A 20,548-nucleotide genomic window follows, 5' to 3' on the forward strand; every position below is an offset into this window, starting at 1 on the left:
AAATAAGTTAACCACAAGAACCTAGTGAAATAGACATATTCTCATTAGGATTTTGCAACTTAGCTAAGGGATCTAAAGAATGCTGGGAAATGCCAAATGGTTAATCACTACTACAACTCCTAACTATAGCTTATGTCGTTAATTGTTGTCATAACAACCTTCCCCTACAACCTTTGTGACCAACTAACACTTTTGCAACAACCCACTATGGCCTATGTGGTGAGCTATTATTGTAGCATCCTACTTTGTTCTACGTGGTTGATTATTATTGCAACCCCCTATTATGGCCTGCATTTATGGCCTGCATGGCTAACTGCTGTCATAACAACCTTTGATTATAGCTTTTGTGGCCAACTGAAGCTCTTGCAATGATCTACTATGACCTATGTGGACAGTACTACCATAGCTTCTCACTACAACCTACATGGCTAATTACTACTACAGCTCCTCACTACGGCTTTGATGGTCAACCAATGCTACTACAACTCCTCATTTTGGCTTACATGATTAAATGTTATCATTACAACTTTCCACAACATCCATTGTGGCTAATTTATACTGCTGCTTGCAAATACGATATTTATGGCAAACTACTTTCCACTAGATCTATTGTGGCTAATTTTTACTGTTGCTTCCAACTATAACATTTGTGGCAAACTAATACTATTATTGGTCCTTACTATGGCCTATGTAACCAGCTATGTCCTACAAAACACACTAATATTGTAGCTTCCAATGATGACCTCTATGACCCAACTAACACTACCATAGCTAATATCTACAGTCTCTATGGCGAGCTAACACAATTATAGCCACTGATTAAAGTTATGGTGGCAAATCAATCTTTTTGTAACAGTCAAACTACAACATTTGCAACCCTTAATCACCTTTGATTGCCAAGAAATACATTTGTTGTAACCCAATTATTACTATTAAACCTAAATTACTATTACACATTTGTGATTATCAACTTTATAATTCTATCTTCCCTGATTCAGGACAAAAGTGGGTCTATGTACTAACAATCACATAGAATATTACTATGACTAGGCTAGACCTCGTGATTTTTTTCGTTTCCAAAGTTTTGTCACATAAAAAATCATGGTGTCTCCTCCTGCTAATTATCTATTATATGTGTGTGTGATGAATCTTCATATAATACCATAACACCGAGACATTAAACTATCACTTTATTGTCACGAATCTTTCAATGCACAACAATATATATAAATTTATTACTTGTATATTTGTTTTCCCTAGAATTCGAAGTGTTGCATTAATACTATGAGTTAGCATTTTTTTTTTGCGAGTAATGCGAAGCATCAAATCTTTAGGGGCGTTTACATACATACAAACACATTTCTTATATGCTTATTTTGAACGTCGGATTTCATGTGGGCTCATATGTATAATGTGGGTAAGACTCACAGAAGAAGCAAAGAGGAATGGAATGTACACTCTTTCTGTGTGAACAAGGAAAAAGAGAAACAGAGATATCTCAGATTGGATCCCCCAAAGTGCAGGAGATCATTTCTAATTATATAAAGGGCTAGATATGATATCTCTCAAACTAGTTTACAATGAGACAATATTAGTTAGATTTAGTACAATATAATTTTTGTCAATGCAGTCTAACGCCGTCATATTGGTGTGATGTAGAGAATGAAGGGCCTAAAGTTCAGTGTTGTCGGGTGTATACTTCCGTCATATTGGTGTGATGTAGAGAATGAAGGGCCTGAAGTTCAGTGTTGTCGGGCGTATACTCCGTCCTTCCTCATTCGCAGTTGGTATCTGATATTGGACACTTGACTAGTCAATTCGACAATACCCAACCTGATACAAGTCAGTTGAGTTTGGTATGTCAACCCGACGAGATGGGCTATCAATAGCCCTTAGGCTTATTCCCTATGTTGACTTTTTATTTATAAACAACTTACAAATCTAAGTGCCAAATTTTTCATATTCATATTTATAATTCTCAAAATATCAAGATCACAAAAAAAATTATCATAAGTATCAACTTCCCACATGTTTAATTACAATTTATAATCATTGATTTGGATAATTATTTATTTGTCTATAATCGTCACAAATAAAATCATTCGAATCACTTTTTTCCAACCGAAATTTTAAATTTAACAATATTTAATTTAATGCATAACGAATTAGCCGGGAATAAAACTAAACTCAACCCATTCACGTAAGTGTACTCCGCACCTCAGCCGACAAGCATATAGAATCCTCTCTCTCTCTCTCTCCCCTCCCCTCCCCTCCCCGACCACCAAAAAAGCGGTGCGTAGAAATAAAAGCAGCAGCTTCTGTAACCATCAACTCTTATCTTTAATTTCTTCCCTCTCCAACCTCACCCCTCCCAATCCTTCTCTTTCCCGTCTCCTCACCAAATCCTTTCCTTGTTCTCGAAACTAAGCAACACAGCTATTTTTCATTCATCAAAATACTTCCATTCATGATCTTAAACAGCCTCGACATCATGAAACCAGAGCCCTTCTCCGATGAGGTGGACAGTCTCCAGGGCATAGCTAAAAGAAGGAAAGACGGGGAGAGAAAAGAAAGAAAGCCGCCGCAGCAACCACTGCCTCCCCCTCCGCCACCGCAGTTAAGCGACGGCGCGAGCATCGAGATCGTGAAGCGCCCACGTGGCAGACCCCCGGGCTCCAAAAACAGACCCAAGCCGCCGGTAGTTATCACAAAGGAGTCGGAGCCGTCGGCCGCGATGCGCCCGTACGTGCTCGAAATCCCCAGCGGCCACGATATTATTGACTCCCTAACGCGATTTTCTCGACACCGTAAACTCGGAATCTGCGTTCTTGCCGCGACCGGCGCCGCGGTCAACGTCACGATACAGCAGGCAGGTGCTGAGGCAGCTATCGTATTCCACGGGCGATTCGAGATCCTGTCCATTTCGGCCACTTTTATGCCGCCGGAGATGGCCGCGCTTTCGCCGGCCGCTGCGGTTAGCGCTGTGATGACGTTATCGCTTGCGGGGCCGCACGGGCAAGTTATTGGCGGTACGGTGGCGGGGCCGTTGTTGGCTTCTGGGGTGGTGATGGTGGTGGCGGCTGCGTTTGCGAACACGACTTTTCATCGGCTGCCGTTGGAAGAAGAGGCGTCGGTATCGGTTTCCGGGGAAGACGCAACGGGCGAAGTGGCGGCCCAGAGGCAATATCATGACGAAGAGCAGCAGAACTTCTTTCACCATTTTCATCTACAGCAGTCGCTCCCCCGTCGCCGCCGCAACCTGCGGCAGAGTCGGGCGGAATGGCGGCGATGTATGGCTCGCACTTTGCTCAGGAGATTATATGGCCACCTGGAGGCCGACCGCCGCATCAGCCATACTGATATGAAGCTTCTGGATCGATTTCGATGGTTTATATTCTTCTCTGGAACCGTTTTCCATCTCTCTGGCTCTTGAAATCTTCATCAGTCTTTCTCCCCTTTTTTGTTAAGATCGGTGCTTGTAGATTTTTCCTAACCTTTTTCTAAAATCTTTTGCTGTTTTTTTAGTCGGAGCATCCTTTTTTTTTTTTATCTTCTGCACAGAGTTGGGCTCCAAGTGCTGATACAAAATTTGTCTCAAACAAAGTCGTGGGTTGCTGGATCCTTTTTTTCGGAATTGTTGTATTTTATTATCTAGAAATAGTAGTAAATTTGTTTCAAGCAAAATCAAATTGAGTAGGAAGGGAGGATTGGTACTGTGGTGGGGTTGTTAGGTTGCAAGATTTAACTAAGATATGACTTAAAATCAACGTGGTCGTCGCCATCGTGCTCGGCGGCCTCGATATCCAGCTGCTGATCGCCTGCGATGACTCCAAGCTGCAGTTTTTTAGGTTAGATATGTTTGGTTAAAAAGTATTATTTTTAATAACTTTGGTTAGATCCTTGATCGTGGCCGTTAGTTAGCTAAAGTATAATCATTTAACAAGTTATTTCAATCAAGCACTAATTGGTCTGGTTTAAATCAATTGCCTTAATTATTTTTAATAATATCTTGATTAATTATATTTTTTTTATAGATTTGAAGCTACATTCTCACATTCACATCCCATATTATTGTCAATTTTGTTGTTAAATATCGTATTTATATACATCCTTGATTTTGAAGATAGCTAGAAATTTTACCAAAAATTAGTCAAATTCGGGGATATATTAATAACTTTTCAGAAAGCTTGCTGGGTTAAATCCTAGCCGCAACCTCGTATTTGCTTGAATATCATAATTCTTGAAGATTGCAATGTAATTAAATTAATTAATTTCTAAGCCGTTTTTCTCTTCATTTCAAGATGAGATGAAAGTTAGAGATTATATAATCACGAAATTGGTTCACTTTCACAATATTTATGGTTTAAATGAGAACTTATTTATATGCTATTAAATTTGTACCTATTTCAATTTTTAACAAGGAAACAAATTATTTCTTCAAATATCATAATAAAATTTTAAATACATCATTAATTATTCATACTTCTGTATTTTACTTCCAAAAATATGCTATCAACTCAAAGAACAATCGAAAATTTATAAATACATATCATTGAAATTATTTTAACCAAACTATTATTGTAATTAACCATGAGTCAGTTTAATCATAATCATCATGCTTCAAATCCACCCCTCATCCGTTTAGGGCAGCTTATTTGGTGCAGTTTGCATTTTGAAAATACAAATGGCCTGTTTGGGTAAACTGCATTTTGTCAGCTTATATGTTTTGAAAACGTTGAAAGCAGTGTTTTCGCACCGCACTCAGATAGGTGCGGTGGCTGGTTTTAGCAGCCGCCTGGCTTTTCCAAAAAAATAAAATTTGTAATAGTCACTACACCAAGCTTATTAGCAGATTATTTTCAACAGGTTATCAGCAGATTATTCAATAAGCTGCAGCTGTCCCAAACAGATGATCCCAGTGTAACTTGCATCAACCAAAACCAGGGCAGTAAAAGTTAATTATAGGAGATTTACAATGGTCATATATAGAACTAGTAAAAGGTCATATATTAAAAAAATTAACGTGAATTAGAACATTAAATTCTAAGAACTATTAAAAGGTCATGTATTGAAACAAGTAACGTGAATTAGAAGATAAAATTCAAGTTTAATTTTTTTAATTTAGTTTAGGTTTATTTTCTTGCATAATATTTAAATATTTAATGAGTTTGCTCGCCTTAAAAAATAGTGTTATTTCCGTCCCATGCTAATTCATATTAGTTCATTAATGATGAGGCAGGCATTTCCTTCCAAAGGATCACAAATTTATCCGCTCAATCCACAATAACTCTCACTCACCTTAGAAGTTATTCATGTGTATTCATTGTAGTTATTATCCAATCATTTTCCTTATTATTCCCTATAAAATTTTCATTTTGCATTCGTGTAACAAGCAAAAGCTTACAAATCAATGGTCAAAATGTTATTTTTGGGATTCTCTCTTTTAGATATGCTCACAAGTCGCAAAGTAAGAGCAAAAAATTCAAAGTCTCCTTCTCTTCACCACTTTCTTCTTCTTTTTCTTCAATCAAAGTTTGCAAATGTATCAACCGAATAAGACGTTTGTGCTTTGATTCAAAGTACGCCGGCAATTTTTGACGATTGCCGCTCATTGCCTTCTTAAAGCAAACAATATGATCCATGCTTCTTTCGACTTTGTTTTTTTCTTAAGCGAGAAGGTCGGTAACTCGGCTTTTTGAGGAATACAGTAAAGAGGGTTTATAGTGAAGAAGAAGGAACCATTGAGATTAGAGCAGAGCCACAGTTTACATATGTAAATAAGTAGCTAGTATATAGCCAGATTTTTATATTATGCCAGTCATTTTTGAGGAATACAGTAAAGAGGGTTTATAGTGAAGAGGAAGGAACCATTGAGATTAGAGCAGAGTCACAGTTTATATATGTAAATAAGTAGCTAGTATATAGCCATATTTTTATATTATGCCAGTCATGATTCTACTAGGTGATTTGTAATGTATAGATTACCGAAAAAAAAAGATTAGTTCATGTTTTAAAACATCTTTTTTGTAGGGCCGGCTATAAACATGACATTTAAGGTCTATTTCGGATAGCTTTATGATTACCTTGCATTTCATATCATCATCTTTGTTCTCTCCGGGGAACTGCTTTTTTACTATAGCTTAGAAATTTATATGGTGAAAAACAGTATTTTGTCACATGCTAAAATGCTTAGGAAAAAAAATGGTTATAATTTTTTAAGTTTAGAAATTGATTTAAAAAAATAATAATCAAGAGCCAAACGCAACTCCAACAGATTAAATAATGCTATCTAACCCAGACGAAGCATGCTTAATAACTGTGATTGATGCCTAGCTATTATAATTATACTAAAAATCTTCACATGGTTGCGTAATCTGCATAATTTCATTTGAATTTCAAAATTTCGATGCGTCACAAACTAAAATGGGCCGGATCTCATCTCCGACGACCAAGTACTGTTCTGCTTTAAATTCTGATTGCAGACGAAGATAATGGCCAGTGGTACAGCAGCGAGATACCCATGCGTTCTCTTCAAATATCTCCCTGCACCTCCTATCAGGCAACACTGTAGCGTCCATTGGCTCACAGCAATAAAGTTGGAACTTTGGCGAGCTTGAAGAAAAAGGGAGAGTGAGAGCCTTAAAAGAAGTGAAAAAGAAGGTGGGCTATGAACTTAGTTGATAGGTTAAAGACAATACAACGTACAAAACCTACTTTGTTTGTGAAGAGAAGCTCTGTACTTGGGTCATCTGAAGCAATTGATGGGATAAAATCTGCTGTGAAAAGCTAAAAATCTCATCCCTTCTGAAGATTAGATTTTTGAGAGATGAAATGAAATAACCTTCTCTTTCTGTTTTCCATGCTTTAATTATGAAGAACGTAACAGGGGCTGCGCTGGGTTGGCACATTGGGCGGGTGGGAGACTTTAGAAAGTCTTGGGGAGTGAGGCGGAGTTCTCGGCTCCATGAAGGTTTTTCTAAGCTTATGGCAGAGGCATGAGCCTGTCACAGACTGGCTACTTATTGCGAGTACAGCACATGGTCATGAAAAGATAGTACGTTTACTAATTACCATATAGGTCTGTCTACTTTTACCCGTTGTTAAAAGTTGGCGCTTGTAGGTTTGTTTTTTTTTTATACAGTTGTTTTGTATTTTACTGCCTTTATATCAGTGCACTTTTTTTTTTTAATTGTTTTCAGGCTTAGGGTTTTGATTGTAAATTTGTAATAATATCAAGGGAAATTTACATACATACCGCACAATATTTATATATTTACATATCTAACAATTAAAATTTGATACTTAGATTTATCACACTTTGGTGTCCTAAATTTATGCATGAAAGATATGTTTGATGTTTTTCTAAAAGTTTGAGTGATTTATGAATAATTAGGTGCTAGACATGTAAATACATGGGCATTATGTGGTTTGCATGTAAATGCCCCAAAATGTCAATTAACTAAATTGAATCTACATGCAATAGCTTGTATTATTATAGTAGTCAAATGCCATCTAAACCATTGCAAAATCATAGAATTAAAAGGAATGAAATAGAGGATAGAGTGGGAGAGGAGAGCAGAGATGAAGCCTGAAGAAAGCTAAGTTAAAACAGTCTTTATTTTTTATATATGCATAATACATATTTATCGTGCTTATTTATAAGTCAGGGCATGGCAATAAGAGAAAATATTGCATCAGGACTCCCCACTATGTGCGGAGTCCAATGAAATCACATCGCGTGGCGGTGACAGGAAAAAATAAGATCTGTCTGGTAATATCAATAAGAGAAAATATTGCATCAGGACTCCCCACTACGTGCGGAGTCCAATGAAATCAAGTCGCGTGACGGTGACAGGAAAAAATAAGATCTGTCCGTTAATACTCTGTCTGGTAATATAAGAGAATATTCCTTCAGTGTTATTCAGTTGTTATTGTGTGTTTTTCAAGTGTTATTGTGTGTTATTCAAGTTTTATTGATGTGTTATTGTGTTATGATAATACCGAAAATATTCTCAGAACACAATAACACCCGAATAACATACAATAACACTTGAATAACACTGAACAACACGGGGAATATTCCCTTCTGTTATTGGGTCGATTTTTTTTTATGTACCTCCACATGTCGTAATTTTATTGGACTCCGCACGAAGCTCTATGTGCGGAGTCCCGATGTAATAAATTTTCTGGCAATAACGTAAATACATGAAAGGGTAGTTGAGGTATTACACATATAGTTTAGCTGACATATAAAAATATCTTTACAGGTAAACCCCTACGTCTAAGTGGGTCTCGGCTTAAGCATAAGCAGTCGATATGTTTAGGACGATATTAATTTAAAAACTTTATTTGGTACTAAATCGATCCCAATCGTATGGTCAAATACCCAGCAATTTAGTCGAAGCCTATAAATTTCCAAAGATAACTCATTCTGGAACCCAAATCAAATATATCTGACTGCCAGCTTAGCAAGATTAGATAGATTAATTCAACCACTCATCAAACCGTCTATAATGCTCACAAATTTACAACCCTGTTGTAGCAGCCTGATACATTATCCATTCACCAACTCTTCAGCTCCAAAACAATAATTAACTATATCATCAACTGCCTATTTTTCTATAAAGCTGATCACTCACACACACACACATAGATAGATATATATATATATATATATATAAAGAAAATATAGTTCTAAAAACTTATTTCTTGAATTAAATTTAATTAGAAAATATTGCATCAGCTGTTTTGTGTTATTCCCATGTACGTCCTCTGTGATTTGCAAATTGCAACATTGGATATGATAGGACAGGTTTGTAAACGAGTGGCATTTAACGAACAATCTCTTTACAGTATTTTAAAAGGTTTGTTACAAAAAATAGTTTTTTTTTGTATAACCAAACATATTATCACAATTTTGTTTGATGATTTCTCAATTTACGATTCACAATTCTATCATCTTTATCACATAATAAATAATAATTTATTTTACAACCAATTTATAGCCCATATTAGGAACACTATTTTGATCTTTTATATTTTTAAACTTATTTTTTCGTATTTTTTTTTTAATAAAAAGCTATATAAAACCATAGCTCATAGCTCCAAATGGGTTGTGCTTGGGAAATAATGGACATCTGATTTGGCCAAGCATAATCAATAGGCTGTGCTTGGGAAATTAATGACAATCGGATTGGCCCATTGCAAGCCCATTAACTAGAATCCAATGCCTTAACGATGGGCCTGTCCAATTCGGTTCAATTCGGTTCGGAAATTTAGCAAACCAAAACACTTGGAAGTTTCAAAATTTTTTGTCATAAACGATAGCCTTTGAATATTCATGTGGACCATTCACATCATGCAGGTGCACAATTGCAATATAATACACAGAGAAAAGCTAAATTAGCAATGAATCCGAGAAGAATAATATTACTATGAAAATTTGTTTGAATACGCGTAGTGAATCTTTCACCAGCAATAATATTATTTGATTATTGACTTGATACAAAAGATGTAACTAAAGACAATGAGTCAATTTATATCAATAACATAAATAATCACTATACACAATGAATGAATGTTTACATCGAGAATAAATTGAACTATAATTTACATCATTGCTCAATAAATCTACGTACAGCCTTTCCCTAATAAATAAGATATGATCTTATGTAATATTTATCATTGAAATTATGTATATGAAATATTACATCATATGTTTTTCATAATTGTCGCTGTAAATAAGGTGCAAAAAAGTTATTTGACGGTATGTGCAAGAAATATATTAATAAGTTAATTTTTCATAATATTTAGAATGATTTACCTTATTATAGTCTTGGAGATCTAATCTATGATAACCCTCTTTCATGCTTATAAACATTTTAGAAAAAAGAAGCACTTATGTTCAATTAAATAACCCTGAGTACTGAAACAATCCAAAGAGGCATCTACATATTATGTGTAGAAGGCGCCATCATTTCCCACTGGTTCTATAAGGAAGTGCAAGAATGATCATAACTATACAATTTTGTGGACTTGAATTGTTGGATATTCAACATTTGGAGCCTTGTGACGCTTCCACCACCATTTTTATCTCATTTATTTGATGTTCTTAACTATCCTTAATATCCAAAAATTATTAATTGGATGAACGGGATCAATCATGTATGACTCAATGGACTTATATATATATATATATATATATATTTCTTATGAATATCTGATATCTCCAATCAAACATTTCCTATTCTTTATTGGTCTTTATTATAAATTTATATGTTGTGCATCTCTCATTCATAGAATTATAACTTGTACATTGGACACTTTCTATATTTATTTATTTTTGGGGAACCAATTGATCTTCGGACTCATCCCCTCCCTTATATATACATGCAATGCTAATGGGTGATCCTCTTATTCCTTCATTTTCCCTTTTGTACATTTTAGGGCAAGGACCTTGACTCAGCCATCTCCCACTATATATATTTATCTTGCCACACTTCATCCTCAACCTCAATGAACTTGAGGGCTAAACAAATGGTAGGCAACTTACTCTTCTCTTATACCTTATTTACTTCCTGATGTTCCTTCTGTAAAAGATATTTGATAAATTATGTAAATAAAATCAGCTTTTTATTTTTTATTTTTATTTTTTTCCTTAATTAATCATTTTTCTCATTTTCAAGATAACATGAGTGAGTTTCTTACCCCCTGTATAGGATGAGATAAATTAACTTGTAGCTTAGTGTGCTTCTACTATCCAAATGATTTATCTTTTTGTTATGGCGGGGTTTGTTTTCTTCTAGTTAATTTTAATTTGGATATATTGAATAAGAATGAGTATAATTAACTTATAAATTTTTTTTTCCATATGCTTAATGTAGTAGTTGATGATGAGCAATTTTTCTTCAAAAAATAGAGCATTAAGTTATATATTTGTATCGACTTTTTGTTCAAAATCTATTTTATTTTAAAAATTATACTTTCATCTTATTTGTAAGCAATTGTAAGAAATCATTTCTCGTATGCAATTTATTGCTCCTCCAACTCATTAATTTTAATGTGTTTTCTCTCTGTTCCCCATTTTAAAAATAGATTCATAAGTACAACACTATGAATATATTCTACATCCAATTAAATTATAATGGTTAGGAATATTCCTCTTCAAGGCGTGCATCATGTAGTGCATTATGCTTCTTCTTAACCATCATTGTGGCCTCTCTCTTGGCATATATTGTCATATGTATTCGGAAAAAGACCACCTCATCTTCATTTATATTATATCTATCATTATTTAAGAGGATATTATACAAAAAGTAGCATAGCCGCACTTTTATACACTAACATTTTTTGTATATTTTTTTTAAAAATTGTCTCCAATTCTATGTTTTAAAAATTATTATCCACGCTCACGCAATACATGAGCATCTTGCTTATTCTTGTCATCCAATTAAATTAATAAAAGCCTTCTAAAACAACTTTTAATCACTAAAGTAAATTCAATAATCTCAAATGTTATAATCTTCTCTTTAGTAATACATAAAATGCATCACACATCATTCAAATCATTATCAATCATCCTCAACAACTATCGACGAGTGGGAAAACTATAGAGGTGTATTTTTGGAGATCTAAAAAATAATCAAAATGGGATCTCTCAATTGAAGTAATAAGTTCATTAGCTATAAATTACATAATATTTTTCTCTAAAATATTTTTGACTCTTCTTATAACGCTAGCACTATAAAGTTTTTCAATTGATAGAATCAGATTATACATCATTTGATGTAAATTGTCAATTTAAATGAGTTAATTTAGTCTTCAATTGAAGTAATAAGTTCATTAGCTATAAATTACATAATATTTTTCTCCAAAATATTTTTGACTCTTCTTATAACGCTGGCACAATAAAGTTTCTCAATTGATAGAAACAGATTATACATCATTTGATGTATATTGTCAATTTAAATGAGTTAATTTAGTCAAAATATAATAATATTTAAACCTTCTTGTAAAAGTTCAAATAAGTTTCAACAATGAAAATACAATGTCAATTCAAACCTAACATTGACCCATATTTGATTACTTTGAATATGCTTCATTCACAATTGAATAATCCTCAAATATCTTCCACACATGATCAAATCTTCTTTGATCAAGCTCAAATCACCTTTCAAAAATGTCATATTCAAATTCTAAGATTTTTAGATCATACAAAAAATATGTAAAAAAATGCTTGATAACATATTAAAGTTTATTGAATTTGCTCAATCATAGACTGAAGAAAGATTTAAGAATAAACAAATACGTTTCAAACTTTAAAGTCACTTTGGAATAATATTCAATCCTAATTCAAAGATTGTTCAAATAATTTAATCATTGTTTCTTTATAGTAAATGAATGCAGTAAGATTTAGCATAAAAAGTTTCTAATAGTGATTGTGGTTTAGGATTTCGTATAACAAAAAATAGTTTTGTGGGCTAGTAAGGGTCCAAGCAGGCCTAGTGGGTCTTCAAACAAATCCATCAAAAACTTGAGTCAACGAGCAATCAATTATGAGTAGTTAATCAATATGAGTAGTCGACTGTGAGCAGTTCAGTATGAACACTCAAGTACGAGAACTTGGGCATAAGCAGCAACCTGATAGAAACTTTTCTACAACAGTGAAACACCTACTTGGCAATCTCACCATGAGTCATCACTCTGCTGCTCCTCTCAATCTTCATGCCAAATGAGAAATCTAACTGCTCCAAGGATTTGTTTCACTCAGAACTAATTCTAAGCAGGAAGTCAAATAGATATAATGACCATACAAAATCTACAAAGAATAGAAAGTGGAATGAGGCCCTATGATAGTGTGCCTGAGATAACAAAAAAGTTGAAGTTTAATTTTATCACAACACTTTATAAAATATTAATTGGAGAAGGGTTGCCATTTGTCATAGGACAAAGGCAAACGCTATGTAATCTTTGTGACTGTTCCAGGTGATGCAAAAAGGAAGTCGCGAAGCTCTGATGATATCAAGTTCCTAATAAAGAAACGGACTTTATTCGATGGAATGTTTGAGTATTTTAGTCTCTAAGAAACTTTTGAGCATATTTCTACAATAAATAAATATATCAACTACATTTCTCAAATTTTGATTATTGTGCATATAAAGTCAAATTTACCTTTGCATAATTGAAAAAAAACATTAATTGTCCAATCAATAGAAAAAAATGTAAGAGAAAAAAGTCAATCGTTGAAAGCAGATTCAGAACCTGCCACCACAATATCTACATCCTCTTGAGTGATTTAAACATTTTTGATGCAGTTGCATCAAACAAAATGCTCCAATAAAATTTTAAGACTCTATGCCCCAATTTTTTTTAATGTTTTTGTAGCAAGCAATACATTAAAATTTCAAGAAAATGCTGAACATATAATTCAAATTCTAGATTTTCATTATATGTAAGCACTCAAGAGTATCTTTTTCAAATAATACTTAACTAGTAATTTACGGTGTGCTTGTTTTGGCTGTGATTTTATAAAATTTCGGTTCAAACGATGTTGAAAATCTGTTGTTCAAAAACTGGTGTTTCAAAAGCAGCTAGTCTGTTTGAAAAACAAAGTTCTACAATTGAAAATTGTGAACTAATGAGTGTAATACACGGTTCTGTTTGAAAAAAATAGTTCTGAAAGTGATGTCTATGGAATAAATTCACTGATGGTTAATCAAGTTTTTTCCACTCACAACACCATAAAAGAATTTAAGATGAACATTAGCCGAATTTTTTGTTCTCAAAATAATCATACAAACATAAGTTTATCATAATATATTCAAACATATTAACTCTAAAAAAAAGGTAAAATACATGTTTCAAGTCCCCTAAAATTCTCCAATAAAGTGCCAAAAACAAATTCCTCCAATGAGGGTTACCTTTGCCTTGAAATTAAAAAAATGTGTTGTTAAACCAAACAAAAATTCAACAAATTGCATCACAGGAACCTAAATGAGCATTTACACATACCACATAATTTCTATGTATTTAAAAAAATGTGATAATATTGACGTGACATCGAGGTGATATTAAGATGGTATATAGGTGGTGTTGATGTGATATTGAGGTGGTATTGGAAATTTTGTGTCAAGGTATTATTGAGGTGGTATTTCGGTTGTATTGATGTCATATTGGGATGGTATTGATGTGGTATTGTGGGTTTTAGGAGAATATATTATTGAGATGGTATTGAGATGGTATTGGAGTGGTTTTGATGTGACAGTGAAGTGGTATTGGGGGTTTTGTGCCAAGATATTATTGGGTTAGTATTTTGGAGGTTTTGTGGGCTTTGGAAAAATATATTATTGAGTGGTACTGAGGTGATATTGTGATGACGTTGATGTGTTATTGAGATGGTATTGAAGTTTTGTGTCAAGATATTATTGAGGTGGTATTGATGTAGTATTGTGGGTTATGCGAGAATACATTATTGGGATGGTATTGAGGTGATACTGGGGTGGTATTGATGTAGTATTTAGAAAGTATTGGAGTTTTGTGCCTAGATATTATTGGGGTAGTGTTGATGTGGTATTGAGACAATACTGTAGTTTTTGGGAGAAAATATTATTGGGGTTATATTGAGGCGATATTGGGATGGTATTGATGTGATAAATGAGGTTTTGTGCCAAGATATTATTGGACGGATATTATGGGTTTTGGTAGAATATATTATTGGGGTGTTATTGAAGAGTTCAAAATTTGGACATGAGAAGGTGGAGAGAAAGTGAACTTTCAGGCCGGAACGAGGGCAATGGCAAGAAGACAATGGTCAGGTGGTACCGAGAGAAATACCCAAATTGAACGAGGGAAATGGGAAGGAGGAGACTATCTGCAGGCTTCAGGAAGGAGACGATGAGCTGCGTGCCTCGGTAAGAAAACAAGCAGCACGCAGCTTCACGTCGCGGTCGCTAGGGCAGGAACGCAGGCCACAACTTCGTGTAGACGATGAGGGCTTCATGAAGGAGACGAAGCTCTGCGGGCTTCGGAAGGAGACGAGGGCTTTGAGTGCTTCGTGAAGACAACGAGGGCTTCGATTCACGGTCACTAGGGAAGGAATGCGGGTATCAGGAAGACGTTGCAAGGGCAATGAGTAAAACTTTATGCCTGCTACAACGACATCAGATATATTACATTCGCGTTTAAAAACACGATTTTTAACAAATCATGGTTAAAAAGATTGGAAAAAACGCACCTTTAATAAAGCAGATATGCTATGTGTTGGATCGGGAGTATCCGTCTTCATCGTTTTTGCCGCATATGAATCCAATATTAAAATGCTGGGCTCAGCAATCATCTTCCAGTCCTTTATTTCTCCCTTTCTTTTCATGTTTTTTTGCCTGCGAAGTGCTACCATTCCTCTTAAAAAAATGCGCCAAACTTATCATGCCTGCATGCATATTATATTTGCCTTCAGACTGCAGCTTTGCTTCCTGTCGTTATCCTGCTGGAGCCATACTTACGCCTGTCATTTATCTTTTTTTTTTTTGATTTTACAGTAAATGAGTAAAGTTGTTAAATATATGATAAATAAATATATGAATCTTAAATAGGTGAGCAGGATCGCTTATCTAATGTTTTTTAGGGTATTTACATAAATACCCAAGTATTAATTACATATATACCTATCAACTGAACTTTGTTTTTTATATTTATACCACCAAAATCTTTCATATATCACATAAAATATACCATAATTTTAATTTTAAAACTGAAAACACACCTTTCATGGATGGTTATGCATGGTAAGGTGGCATGCATGTAATAATTGACAGTTAGACGCTGATATGTAAATACAACAGAATTGAGTGGCATGTATGTAAACTTTTTTTAGTTTTTTTTTTGAGAGTTTATCATCAGCCATAGCATTTAACTAAGGCTACAGCTAAATGCTTGTTTCCTAGTTAAAATTAATGATGATGCCAGCAATTGTGAGACTGTCATTGTTTTACCATGCATGTAATTGATAGCCATGTCTCCACCGAAAATAGAAGAAAACACTCAAGTTAGTAGTTTCCTTCTATATGTTTACTAGAGCACACAAGGTAGGGGATTCAGTTTGATTTGGGACTGTAGCAGAGATTTAGAAAGCCGTCTCGTGACTTGTTGGACTATCGGGAGTAGTTAATTGCCTCAAGCAGAACTGAGACTTGCTGGAATTTTGGATTTTGAAATCAAAGTTTGTCATTCTTAGCTAGATTTTTTAAGTTTTTTAGAATTGTTAGCGTTGTTTTGTTTGATTATAAATAAGAGATTTGCAGACATATAAAATTTATTTGGCTAAATAGGAATATGATTAATCAGTGTGAGAATGGGATAATCTTTGGTAATTTTTATATGCATAAAGTATAGGTGTTGGGATGCCATTAGTAGAATTCACGTTGATTGGTTGAAGTGGAGGAATGCATCGAGTCTACTTTTTAAAAAATAAACTACTAAGCATAATCATCCACTATACATATTGATAAGTACTGACAAATTTTAATCTTCTATAATTGTTGCTCTAATATGTGAAGCTACATCTATGTTACAGATGAATATTTATAATTTGAGAATTTGGATGTATAACAGATTATATCCAGGATGAAAATGATTCACATATGAGTTTTTGAAAGGCGTTGGGAAATTCATGCTATTGGCATCACAGTTGTCCATCTATCATTCGGATGATAAGTTTTGGTGTTCTTATGCAAAGCACAAAATACCAAATTCCTTATGCAAAGCACAAAATTCCAAATCAAAAATTTGGGATTTAAAAAATTTGAATTAATCAATGTAAATTCGAAGAAGTTACATTGGATATTTAGCACTAGGGATTCAAACCAAATTTTTTAAGTTGTAAAGATCCTTCACCTGGCTCCTAGGGCACCACCAAAAGATCCACCGTATCTTCGAGATTAGGGGCAGACATCGCCTTGGAGACATGTTCACGACAACCAGACCACTGAAGGAGCGAGCGGTCTGCTTGGATCGGTGAGAGGCTTTGGAGTTAATTGACCTCAACCTGAGCCTCTCCTGATTATAAGAGGAAGAGACAAATGAACCAGGAGATGGAGGGGGTCATATGAGCTGTGCTCCATAATGATTGATCAGTCCCCCACACGGGAACACTATAAGAGGCTAGTAAGATTTTTCTAAATATTTAAAAAGTAATTCAAAATTTGAAGTGATTTTATAGCGCCAAACAATTTTGTAAGCTACACAGGTCAAGGAGTTGAGTCGTGCGCCCTTCGTTGCAGAGATGCATGTCTGAACTCATTGGTGCCTGGAGAGTGCGCAGTGAGTCTCGGAGCATTCCCGACGGGTTGCTACACGTTAAAAACCTTAAATTATAAGTTTATTTGACTTTAACTGTTACAATTTTCAATTAAACATTGGTTTTAACTATGCAAGAGGAGTTTGAGCAGCTACAAGAGAAGCCCTTGGTCACTTAGGCCTAGACCTCCACCACCAGCAGTGGTAGTCAATCTACCATTACGCAGTCCTAGTACGAAATTTTGACCCAGACAGCGAGAAAGAAGGGAGACGGTTATGGCCATAAAGCGAAGGTCATAATCATTGAGGCCGAGCTCTTCCATGATTTTGTACAAAGTTCCCCTAGCTCAACATAACTAGACCAGGAGGCCCTTGCCATACAGATGACATGTGAATATAATTTGTGTATTTAACATCTTTATTTTGTCAAATTGTATGACTATGTTATGTTTTTGGGAGTTATTTTGTGTTGAAATGCATGTGACAATAGAAATGAACAATTAGGATTCAAAACAAGGCAAATAGACTAATTTGATTTGTGGTGTCTAGGTGCTAGGATTGGGCGCCTAAACGCCACAAATAGTTCATGAAAGTTCACTTTCCCGAACGATGGGAAACTTGGCGCTGCAAACATAGCTTTGGGGTGCTATAGTTTTTTATAAATTAGATTATAGGTTGCACTTTACTTATTTATTATCTCAAATAAAAAAAAGTTAAAGACTTTTTCTTTTCCTCCTCTAGCTTATGATAGAGTTGTCCTCTATCAAATTATTTATTTTATAATTAAGGATGCTTCTCCTCATTCATGGATTCTCACAATAACAATACTTTATCTGGAAATATTAATTTCTCTCATCCTATTTTTGTACAAAGTTACCCCAGCTCAACATAACTAGACCAGGAGGCCCTTGCAAGACAAATGACATGTGAGTATAATTTGTGTATTTAACATCTTTATTTTGTCAAATTGTATGACTATGCTATGTTTTTGGAAGCTATTTTGTGTTGAAATGCAGGTGACAAGATAAATGAACAATTAGGATTCAAAACAAGGCAAATAAACTAATTTGGTGTCTAGGTGCTAGAATTGGGCGCCTAAACGCCACAAATAGTTCATGAAAATTCACTTTCCCGAACGATGAGAAACTTGGCGCCGCAAACATAGCGCTGGGGTGCTATAGTTTTTTATAGATTAGATTATAGGTTGCACTTTACTTATTTATTATCTCAAATAAAAAAAAGTTTCTTTTCCTCCTCTCGCTTATGATAGAGTTTTACTTATTTATTATCTCAAATAAAAAAAAGTTAAAGGCTTTTTCTTTTCCTCCTCTCGCTTATGATAGAGTTGTCCTCTATCAAATTATTGATGCTTCTCCTTATTCATGGATTCTCACAATAACAATAGTTTATCTGGAAATATTAATTTCTCTCATCTTATTTTTGTTGGTGATATGCTAGTTATTGGAAAAAGTTAATATTAATACCATTAATGGCCTTAATTCTATACTTAATGCCTTTCATTTGGCATCTAATCTTTTTTTATTTCTACCAAATCAATCATCTGACTTTTTAAAGCAATAGCTTTTGACTTAGAATAACAACATTGTGCAGCTTGCGAGTTCTTATTAGGGTGCTTTCTTAGGATTATCTTGGGGTACCTATAAAGGCCAACATACTCAATGCTATAGGTTGTCAAAAAATATTACAAAAATGCACACTTATCTTTCATGTTAGAAGCAAACACTTATTTCAATTGCTATAAGATTTCAATAGATTAAAATTTTCATGTGGAGTTATATTTACTCTTTGTTTAGATCTGGCAATATTCAGGTGCCTAAAGAAGAAGGTTTAGATAGAAGGTTGCATACTATTGTTTAATGTGCCATCACCATGCCTAAGGCTTTGCAGAGGCCCTGGCCTTCCTAGTCTTGATACTATTAACTTAATTGTGTATAGCTAAAATCATTTGGAGGCATTACAATTCTAACTCTTGTCTTTCCAATTGTTGCATTAATCATTATGTGTCTCTTTGACATAATAAAAATTATAGAATTTTTATTTTTTGGAAGGATTTGATGAAGATGCATGACTATAAGAAAAAAGCGTTGTTTAACATTTTAGGTTACCTAGCAATTTATTGTTCTTTTTTCACCCTTGGTCAAATGATACCTCTATTTTTAAAAATTTTGGTGAAGTTTTTCTTAGTTTTTCCTTTTTCATATAATCATACACCTCATACTAAACTTCATAAAATTATTTCTAGTGGCAGTTGAAAGTTGGCCCCTAAAAGTTTGGTCTCAAACTATGGTGTTTAGCTTATCTATAATATCCCCATTTTAGATTATGGAAAATTTTGTCTTTACTTGCTCTTATCACTCTGCTCGCAAAAAAAAAAAAAAAGAAGATAAATTTCTTAAAGTTGAGTGGAGTAATCACTTTTGGTTTAAATGCTGCTCTATTAAATTTGCTTTTCTTATTTGAAAAATCATCCGCATTAGGCTCAAAACTAGTGATATTCTATTTGCTAGGCATTTCGGCTCATTATATTTGTATTTTATGTTTTCTTTCTAGAGAAATTCACATCACTCATTTTTTCAACGTCCCTCCTCACTAGTGTATTGAATGATTGCATACATATGGTAATTTTTTTCCTTGAAAGTGGAAATAGTTTTCATATCGTTTTTCATGTCGACACTTTCGGCCGTGTATGGAATTCACTCTAACTGCAATGATATGTGATAATATAATGGGTTATTTCAAATTGTTCACTGGGTTGTAGCCATATTTGGATGTCTTAGGTGATACTTTTTTTTATCTTTGGACAAAGCTTTATATATCATTTGGTTTTTGGCCTTTTGGCTCGTTGCTCTTTTTTTCCAAGAGCTTAGCCCCTTGCAGCCGTCTGAAATTAAGCAATTCGTTGGTCGAATCTGATTTTCTCAATGGAGCCACTATTGGAGTATTTTGTTAAGAGTATTTCGTTTTGCTAGTGTTTTCTTTTAAAGATTTTACTCTTGTAGAGAGGCATTATACGTAGATATGTAAAACCCAAAATCCTTCTATTTTAATTTGAAACTTGTAGTATGACAACCTTGAATATTATGTAGTTTAATAATTATAATGAATTCTTTTAGATTTAAGTTTGTAATTCTACAATTAATAAATCGTCATCTGCAAGCTCCCACAACCCCAACAAAATAACAATTATGCATCGGAAATATTTAACTACTCATATCATTAATACAATTAACATAGA

At 34.2% G+C, this 20,548-nt stretch overlaps 1 protein-coding gene across 1 annotated transcript; it reads left to right on the forward strand.

Annotated features, from left to right (window-relative positions):
* Positions 1-2,222: 2,222 nt before the first annotated feature.
* Positions 2,223-3,526, forward strand: LOC110027854 (AT-hook motif nuclear-localized protein 17-like). Its single transcript, XM_020729467.1, has one exon. It carries the CDS (start codon positions 2,468-2,470, stop codon positions 3,431-3,433), a length of 966 nt encoding a protein of 321 aa, XP_020585126.1. The 5' UTR covers positions 2,223-2,467; the 3' UTR covers positions 3,434-3,526.
* Positions 3,527-20,548: the final 17,022 nt, after the last annotated feature.

This window comes from Phalaenopsis equestris, unplaced genomic scaffold (assembly GCF_001263595.1).
Source record: "Phalaenopsis equestris unplaced genomic scaffold, ASM126359v1 Scaffold000455, whole genome shotgun sequence".
NCBI classification, from domain to species: domain Eukaryota; kingdom Viridiplantae; phylum Streptophyta; class Magnoliopsida; order Asparagales; family Orchidaceae; genus Phalaenopsis; species Phalaenopsis equestris.